The 9,894-nt window shown below is 46.4% G+C and overlaps 1 protein-coding gene across 1 annotated transcript in view; it reads left to right on the forward strand.

Annotated features, from left to right (window-relative positions):
- Nucleotides 1-310: 310 nt before the first annotated feature.
- Nucleotides 311-9,894, forward strand: part of RANBP9 (RAN binding protein 9) — a 111,126-nt gene continuing 101,542 nt past the window's right edge. Inside the window, exon 1 of the mRNA XM_032247670.1 lies at nucleotides 311-1,204. Within this exon, the coding sequence (XP_032103561.1) occupies nucleotides 640-1,204 (565 nt within the window). The 5' untranslated portion in view covers nucleotides 311-639. The remainder of the gene's footprint in view (nucleotides 1,205-9,894) is intronic.

Here is a 9,894-nt window from a genome sequence, read left to right on the forward strand (position 1 = left end):
GAGGAGCCCTATGGTGGGGAGGTGGGGCGACAACAACAAAAAGAAGTCAAATGGGAGGGGATTCGCTGGCGAGAGCGGCGACGGCGGCCGCCGAGGGGGAGGAGGCGGACACCTCCGAAGGGACCTGCCACGCCAGGAGCCCCGCGACCCTGCCAACTAGCGACTGGTGGGCCCTGGAGGGCGCCTCGCGGCGCGCAGCCGGGACCCCCCGCGGCCCGCCCCTCGCGCCACTCTCGCGCCTCCGTCCCGCCCCCTCGCCTAGCACCGCCCGCGCGCAGCGTCTCGCGCCGGCCCGGCCCGCCCGCCGGGAAACAGCCGCGAGAGCAGCGGCCGCGGCGGCCGCCTGCGCGCCTTCCCCTCCCGCGCTCCCGCGTCGCCCCCGCCCTCGGCGCCTGGTCCCCCGGCCACGCGCCCGCGTTCCGGCCAACGTTCTCTCGGGGCCTCCCGGGCCCGCCGCCCACTCCCGCGTCTCCGAGCCCCTCAACCGCCGAGCTCTCCCTGGGCGCGCGGCCCGCCGCCTGCTTCCGGGGCGGGCGGACTGGGCGCCTGGTGCCGGCGGCCGCAGCGACAGCGCCCCCGGGAAGCAGAGGAGGAAGGAGAGAAGAGGTGGAGGTGGCTGCAGGCTGAGTCGCGGCCGGGATGTCCGGGCAGCCGCCGCCGCCGCCACCGCCGCAGCAGCAGCAACAACAGCAGCAGCTACCGCCGCCACCGCCGGCGGCCTTGGCCCCAGTCTCCGGAGTCGTGTTGCCCGCGCCCCCGGCCGTCAGCGCCGGCTCCTCTCCGGCCGGCTCGCCTGGCGGCGGCGCGGGCGGCGACGGCTTAGGGGCCGCGGCGGCCGCCCTGCTCCTCCACCCTCCGCCGCCGCCGCCCCCGGCCACCGCGGCCCCACCGCCGCCGCCGCCGCCCCCGCCGCCTCCTGCTTCAGCGGCCGCCCCCGCCAGCGGGCCCCCTGGCCTCGCCGCCGGCCCCGGCCCGGCCGGAGGCACCCCGGCCCCAGCTCTGGTGGCGGGCAGCAGCGCAGCGGCCCCCTTCCCGCACGGGGACTCGGCCCTGAACGAGCAGGAGAAGGAGCTGCAGCGGCGGCTGAAGCGCCTCTACCCGGCTGTGGACGAGCAGGAGACGCCGCTGCCTCGCTCCTGGAGCCCGAAGGACAAGTTCAGCTACATCGGCCTCTCTCAGAACAACCTGCGGGTGCACTACAAAGGTACTGGGCGTGTGTCCTGCGGTGGGAGTGGGGCACTGACCCGACGTGGCCGGCCGCCGCTGCGCCGCTCTCGACCCGCCCCCGACCCCCGCCCTCGCGGGCTCTGCCCTGGGAGGCCACTCGCCACCGGTTGTGCCACCTCGGGTGGGCGCGGGGTCGCGATGAAGGGTCTGAGGGCGAGGGGCTAGATTCTTGGAAGAAGAAGGTGAGTAGAATGCTCCGGGTGGAAAGGAGCTGGTAATCCTAGGCCAGGAGCAGGACACCTTGAGGGAGACCGGTATGACAGGACAGAACTCGCTTTCTGATTTCCCTGGGAGATAAATCTTGGGGCCTGGGTAGAGGAATCCACGGACCCGGAGTTGGGTTACATTGTTCTCCAGGTGGTGGGTCAGGCGTTCTCCTCTTACATGGGGAGAGGCACGATCCTGAGGTATGATTTCTAATTAAGAGAGAGCAGGGATGCACAGGGGGAGGAGTGATCAAAATTAGGCCAGAGATTGTCTAGGGGGACAAAAGGACAAGGAGCCCAAGTTTGCCCTCAGTATATCTTAGTAGAAGCATCGGGAGGGTAAGAAAAGAGAACCCCAGGAGCACCCGTTTTCTTAGGGGAGCAGAAACCTACCCCTCCCGATTGGAAATGCTCTATACAGGTCCTTACGTGTTGATATTATATGAAGTCTTGTTGAAAACAGGGATGGAACAGAATGCAGCTTAATTTTTTTTTTTGAAACGGAGTTTCCGCTCTTGTTGCCCAGGCCGGAGTGCAGTGGGAGCTATCTCGGCTCCCCACAACCTCCGCCTCCCGCGTTCAAGCGATTCTCCTGCCTCAGCCTCCCAAGTAGCTGAGATTACAGGCATGTGCCACCATGGCCGGCTAACTTTGTATTTTTAGTAGAGACGGGATTTCTCCATGTTGATCAGGCTGGTCTAGAACTCTCGACCTCAGGTGATCCGCCACTTCGGCCTCCCAGAGTGCTGGAATCACAGGCCACCACTCCCAGCCAAAAGGCAGTTTAGTATTTAAAAAAAAATTGGCTTATGTTTTACACCTGCAGCTAAAAACAACCACCTTAGGCTTGCGCTTGACCCCTCCCTCCCTCACCTACCTCGCCTAGGTTAAAACAAAGCTAAGCAAATCAGTTGTATGTAAAATTATGAATTGCTAAGGGAACTATTGAAATGTGGCCCAATTTAATAGCATGCGTCAAGTTTACTTGTATGGAAGGAAAAAATTACCAATCTAACGTTATCAGTCTGTCTGTAAACACATTTAGGGTCTTAGGCCTCAAACCTAAAGCAGGAGCTTTTAATTCAAGGCATCTTCACTTTGATTGGCTACAAAGGGGCCTACTCAGATCTTAACGACAATTATGTGGAGGGATAAATAGCCTGGTGGTTAAATTCTTATACAGGACTGAAATTTGAGAAGCACCTTGGTAAGTAAGTTACTATTTATCAGAAAGACGAATGGCAATAGAAATGTACCAAATGATTTGGCTGTAAAGAATCACGCACAAAAATAGACCTTGTTGAACATTCTTTTTATTCTTGCCATGGATCCAAAGAAGTACTTTTAAGTGTTATCTTTCTTAATCTAAATGTCTGAACATTATATTTACAATTATACAATCTTTCTTTTTTCTTAAGTTAGGACATTTTGTTAGTTTCCTTGTGAAGTATTTCTACTTTTGTGTTTTAATTTGTGTGAATGGTGCTATATTATGAAGTGTTTACTTCTGGCCAGAAAGCTATTGTTAGATGTGACAGAATTTTATCATTTTAAATTTATGGTTGACAGTAAATAATTTGCTCATAAAATCAGAGCTAGTATAGATGAAAGACCACTGAACAAAGAATCCTAGATTTCCTGAGTTCTGCAGTCGTTTGTGGTTGTATGTATTTTACAAGACTGGGCCTCAGTTTCTTCCTCTGAGTGATGTGTAAGCTGAGCTAGATGATTGGTAAGGAAATTTCCAGCTTTGAATTTCTGTGATGTCTAAGATTTGTGATTACTATTTATTTAGTACTGTAAGGTGTCTTGATTAATTTTACTCTTTTATATAAAGTTGATGATTTAGGTCAGAGAAAAATACATGTTTATGTGAAAGTAGTTGGAGTTTAGAATATTTCTGACACTGCTGTCTCAATTGTTTTTCTTCTTGGCCTCTTTATTACTTTCTCTTGTGTAATACTAAGATTCACTTTCTGGAAACATAACTCTTTTATAAACATAAATCATTATTTATGGAAGAACAGATTTTATTGTTTGTTATCCTTTTTATTTTCTTTCTCTCTTTTCTATCTTCCCTTTGTCTTTCCCTTACCTCTTGTCAGAAACAGTCTTTTCTCCCCTTCTTCTGCCTCTTCCTCTTGTCTTGTTACTGTAGACTCGTGTGTGTGTGCGCGTGCGAGTGAAAGTTTTCTGTTATTTTTGTTGATTTTCTGTGTGTCTTCTGAGAGGACTGCACCAAATGAAGTGGGCAACTCTATCCCAGTAGCAGTAGCAAAGGAAGGAGCAAATAAGTATCATGGTATCATCAGTATCACAAGTACCAAAGTGGATAATAACACTTTAAAGTCACAGAATAAGAAGAGTGATTTTTTTTTTTTTTTTGAGACGGAGTCTTGCTCTGTTGCCCAGGCTGGAGTGCAGTGTGCCATCTCGGCTCACTGCAGCCTCCACCTCCCGGATTGAAGTGATTCTCCTGATTCTCCTGCCTCAGCCTTCCAAGTAGCTGGGACTACAGGTGCGTGTCACCACGCCCAACTAATTTTTTGTAGTTTTAGTAGAGACAAGGTTTCACCATGTTAGCCAGGATGGTCTCGATTTCCTGACCTCCTGATTTTTCCACCTTAGCCTCCCAAAGTGCAGGATTACAGGCGTGAGCCACCATGCCTGGCTAAGAAGAGTGAATTTTTATTTAACCTAACATTGTGCTGCATTGATTTTACCTAAGTATTATGAGATACTTTTAACATTAAAAACTATTCATATGTTCATGTATTACAGAATTTCAAAAAAGTGATAATAATTATTTTCCAGATTGACAAGGATTTTCCTTATCTTTGAAATAGAAGTATTTTACCTTCTTTTGCTCTGAAGGTATTCTGGTTTTCTGTTGTTCTGGGGTGGGGGTTTGTTTGTTTTTTCTCCTGTGACAGGGTTTCAGCTCTCTAGCTTTCATGGAGTGTGGTGGTGCAATAATGGCTCACTGCAGTCTTGACCTTCCAGGCTTAAGGGATCCTCCTGCCTTGATCACCCAAACAGCTGGGACCACAGGCTCTTGCCACTATGCCGGGCTAAGTTTTAATTTTTTTCTTGGAGATGGGGTCTCACTGTGTTGCCCAGATTGGGTGTTAAACTGCTAGGCTCAAGTGATCCTCCTGCGTTGGCTTCCCAAAGTACTGGAATTATAAGCCCGAGCCACTCTGTCTGGCCTGTATTCTGTTTTTAAGATGTTCTATGCCGGGTGCAGTGGCTCACGCCTGTAATCCCAACACTTTGGGAGGCCAAAGGGATCGGATCACCTGAGGTCAGGAGTTGGAGACCAGCCTGGCCAACAGAGTGAAACTCTGTCTCTACTAAAAATAGAAAAATTAGCTGGGCATGGTGGTGGGCGCCTATAATCCCAGCTACTTGGGAGGCTGAGGCAGGAGAATTGCTTGAACCCAGGAGACGAAGGTTGCAGTGGGCTGACACGATGCTACTGCACTCCAGCCTGGGCAACAGAGTGAGAGTCTGTCTCAAAAAAAAAAAAAAATAATGATAATACTAGACATGCAGATAGGGTTGATTAGATTTCAGAGGAGTAACAACAGGGTATGTATAGTATATGTTAAGTTTTTTGAAAGGCATTTTGCTTAGCAGTCACACAACTATTGAAAAATTCAGGGTAGCCCCTCTTATTTTTAAAATGGTTGTCAGTATTGAATACGTACAAATATGGCAAGTTTAGTCTTAGTTATAATGATAACTTTATTCTACTTTAAAGAATTTTAATGAATATGACAATAAATTTAGTCCAAATGTTTCAACAACAGATTGCATTTTTATATTTTTCTAGTTATTACCACTGCTTGGATACTTTATAGAGTGTTTTGATATATACACACACCAGTGGATCTGGATAAGATCCTGGAATTTTCATTTTAGATTTTAGAGAGTGGTAGCACCTGGAGGTTAGATCTTCCCAGTCGTAAGTCAGGATTGAAAATTTTCACTGACTCCAGATTTAGTGTTTTTTTCACAATACCATAGTATTGCCTCTTTTAGTTCATATGAGACTCAATTATCTCAAGTAGATAAAATCCTGTGATCACATTTAGAACTTTTAAAGAATAGTTGAGATTAAAAATACTTACTCTGGGGGAAGAAGATAACTGGAACACAGTACTTCAGAAAAATCCAGACACCTTGATTTTACTGATTTAGGACAGTTTAGGAGAAATGCAAGATAAATTAAAGTTGGGAATTATAGGAAGCAATGAAATAGTGAATTTTGGCGGGTGTGGTGGCTTAGGCCTGTAATCCCAGCACTTCGGGAGGCCAAGATAGAAAGATTACTTGAGCCCAGGAGTTGTAGGCCAGCCTGGGCAACACAGTGGGACCCCATCTCTACTCCCTAGAATTAGCTGGGCTAAGTGGCACTTGCCTGAAATCCCAGCTGCTTAGGAGGCTGAAGGAGGAGGATTGGTTGAGCCCAAGAGGTTGAGGCCTCAGTGAGCCATCATGGCCTGGGTTAGACCCTATCTTAAAAAAAAAAAAAAAAACTGCATTTTTTTTCTTTGTTTTTGAGACAATCTTGCTCTGTTGCTCAGGCTGGAGTTGTGGCACAATCTCTGCTCATTGCAACCTCCACCTACTGGGTTCATGCAATTCTCCTACCTCAGCCTCCAGAGTAGCTAGGATTACAGGCACCTGCCACCACGCCTGGCTAATTCTTATATTTTTAGTAGAGACAGGGTTTCACCATATTGGCCTGGCTGGTCTCAAACTCTTGACCTCAGATGATCCACCTGCCTCGACCTCCCAAAGTGCTGGGATTACAGGCATGAGCCACTGCTCAGGGCCTGAATTGCACTACATTTTTTTTTTTTTTTTTTTGAGACGGAGTTTCGCTCTTGTTATCCAGGCTGGAGTGCAATGGCGGGATCTTGGCTCACCGCAACCTCTGCCTCCTGGGTTCAGGCAATTCTCCTGCCTCAGCCACCTGAGTAGCTGGGATTGCAGGCATGCGCCACCATGCCCAGCTAATTTTTTTTGTATTTTTAGCAGAGACGGGGTTTCACCATGTTGGCCAGGATGGTCATGTTTAGTAGAAACAGGGGTTTCATCATGTTGGCCAGGATGGTCTTGGTCTCTTGACTTTGTGATCTGACCGCCTTGGCCTTCTAAAGTGCTGGGATTATGGGCATGAGCCAGTGAGCCCAGCCAGAATTGCACTTTTTAATTGAAGTGTTATGAATAACATCTAACCAAATAGGTTAAACTTCTGTTATGCTTACTCTCTCTCTCCCCCATGTGTACCCCCAATCATTAGTCCTTTAACAATTCTAAATATAATCGCCTATCTAATTTCTTACACTTCTTAAGGTTGAACAAATATTTCAACAAATAACTTGCTTACAAGTACAAATGTCTGTTTACAATTATGGGAGTGATATAAAAATGTTTCTTAAAATGAAGGAATTCAAAAACTCTTCGCCAAGATTTTGGAAATTAGCTTTAAAAATGCCAGTTGGTAACTGCAAGAATCAAGTGAATCTGATAATCATACAGAACAGTAGACAATAATGTTGTATGTTTTTTTTGAAATGGAGTCTTGCTCTGTCATCCAGGCTGAAGTGCAGTGGCACAATCTCTGCTCACTGGAACCTCTATCTCCTGGGTTCACGCGACCTTCCAGCCTCAGCCTACTTAGTAGCTGGGATTACAAGTGCCTGCCACCGTGCCTGGCTAATTTTTGTATTTTTAGTAGAGACGGGGTTTCTGCATGTTGACCAGGCTGTCCGGAACTCCTGACCTCAAGTGATCCGCCTGCCCTCGGCTTCCCAAAGTGCTCAGATTATAGGCGTGAGCCATTGCACCCGGCCTGATGATACATATTCTGCTAGACTAGATAATTTATATGTGTTTCTTACTATTTATTTTTTCATTTATTTAATAAGCTTTTAGTGACTTGACTTTGTGCCAGTTTCTAGATGCTCAATGGTGAATAAGATACTATCATTTCAGAGAGCTCAGAGGACATAGAGTAGTAAGGGAAATATTGTAAAGAGTACTATGGAGGATAGGAGGAGCGTCTAACCCAGGCTGACATTGGAAATAATAAAGGAAGTAGGTATCTGGTATAGCTTCTTGGAGGAGTCGAGGCCATTGGTCAGTCTTAAAAGATGAATAGGATAAAGGAGAAGGGGAGGGATTAGGCGTTGCAAATGAAGGAAAAGCAAAAACATAGAGAAGTACTTTATGTGTCTGGTTTAGAGAATTACTTTATGTGTCTGGTTTTACAAGCAATTTTGGGTTGGCATTTAAGTATGTGACAAGGAGCATCTGGGAAAAGATCAATTAGGAGGCTTTTTTTTTTTTTTTTTTAAACTTTTGAGACAGGTTCTGAGTGGGCTCAATCGATCCTCTTGCCTCAGCGTCCTGAATAGCTACAACTATAGGCATGCGCCACCACACCTAGCTAATTTTTCTATTTTTTTTTTTTTTTTTTTTTGTAGAGACGGGGGTTTTGCCATGTTGCCCAGGCTGGTCTTGAATTCCTGAGCTCAAGCCATCTGCCTGCCTTAGCCTTCCAAAGTGCTAGGATTACAGGCAGGAGCCGCTGTACCTGGCCCAGTTAGGAGCCCTCTGGAATATTTTGTTGAGTTTAGATCTTATTCTGTAGGAGATGGAGAATCATTAAAGGATTTTAAATAGGAAGTGACTGGCTCATATTTTCATTTTTGTCAGATTGTGCAGCTGATTGGAAGATAGATTCAAGAAGTTACAAGAGTGGAAATAGCAAACTCATTTAGAAGACTGTTGCAGTAGACCACGTTAGAAATAAGGACTCAGCTGGGTCAGTGGTAGGGGCAGAGAAGGGAAGACATATTTGTAAGATATTTAAAAGTCATACTGAGAGGATATGAGAAATGATGGAGAGAAAAATCAAGGAAGATGTTTGTGTTTCCACCTCTGTAAAGCATGATGTTTGGGTTTTTAGCTGTTAGGCTCTTGCAGTTAACCATGAATAAAAATAATGATTGTGAAGAAGACTGTACTACAGTATAAGTACAGTGAAAGTACAGAGATAAGTAAAAATGGGAATCTCAGCCCTGTGATCTGACTTCATGGAAACCAGAAGAAGCCAAAAAGACAAGCCTTACAGAAAGAACAGGAACAGGTCTTCTGGAGTTAAGGGAGCTCTAAATGGTCTTAACAGTTGGATTTCATAACTTAACTTTATTCTACTACTGTTAAAATGACTCAGCTATAATCGCTAGTTTCAGGTTGTTTTCTTATAACTTTTCCCCTACTGACTGGCTTATCCTTTCCTTCCTATGTCAGATTCCTGAGGGACTTACCAGATTGGCGTGGCTAATTGCGATCATTCTTGCTTGGGCAGAGCTTTTCGTTATAGACTATGTTGTGAATTGGTGGCCTTCAAGTCAGGTGCTAACCTGTGTTGAATCAGTTGTAGGAGTGGTGGTAGTTATAAAGTACAAAATATCCTCCTGGTACAAGGGTAGTTTGGGTCTCACTTCTTTCAGTAGGGACAATGTGTGAGGCAGTTTTTCCTAGGAAGGGTTGGCAGTTAACCATAACTGACCTGAAGCTTGGGAGAGAGGTCTAGGTCATGACTAATTTAGGAGTCACTTGTAGGAGGTAGTTGAAACTAGAGAGAGAGGGAGAATATGTAATAGAGTGAGAAAAAGCAGTGGGCCAAAGATGGGACTCTGAAAGATTGGAGGGAGCCCAAAAGAAATGATTGAGAGGTCCCTGGACATCTTAGGAAATTGGTATCACAGAAGCTGAACAGGGGAGGATCAGAAATGAGGAAGTGGGCCGGCTGCAGTGGCTCACATGTGTAATCCCAGCACTTTGGGAAGCTGAGGTGGGAGGACTGCTTGAACCCAGGAAGTCGAGGCTGCAGTGAGCTGTGATCATGCCACTGGATTCCAGCCTGGACAACAGAATGAGACACTGTCTCACCACCCCCCCCCCCATACCCCAGCAGAAATGAGGAAGTGATATTTAGTGTCTAATGCAACGTATAGGTTTAGTAAGGTAGGCATAGATAAGTTTTCCACTGCGTTTGGAAATCAGATCATTATGACTTTAGGGAGAGCAGTTTTAATTGCATGATGGAGCAAAAACCAGATTTCAGTGGGTTGAAAGAGTAAATGAAAGAACCAAGTAGACAGGCTGGTGAAAAGAGATTACCCTTGAGAAATAATAGATGAAGGAAGAGGTTAGGCAGTACCTAGAAGAGGATGGAGGTTAAGGTAGGGTTTTTCCCCTGTAATTTTTAATGACTGATAGTGGAGTTATGTTTTAGCTGGGGTTTAGCTTCTGATGTCAGCATAGAAGATGAAAATCCCACATAATCAAAATTATCCTTAAAAATTCCTTTGGAAAGTATTGTGTTAGAGACCATTGCGCCATTTTTAACTCAGTATTGTTTTTTTTTTTTTTTTTTTTT

Source organism: Sapajus apella, unplaced genomic scaffold (genome assembly GCF_009761245.1).
Source record: "Sapajus apella isolate SASKATOON/1434 unplaced genomic scaffold, GSC_monkey_1.0 scaffold63, whole genome shotgun sequence".
Taxonomy (NCBI): domain Eukaryota; kingdom Metazoa; phylum Chordata; class Mammalia; order Primates; family Cebidae; genus Sapajus; species Sapajus apella.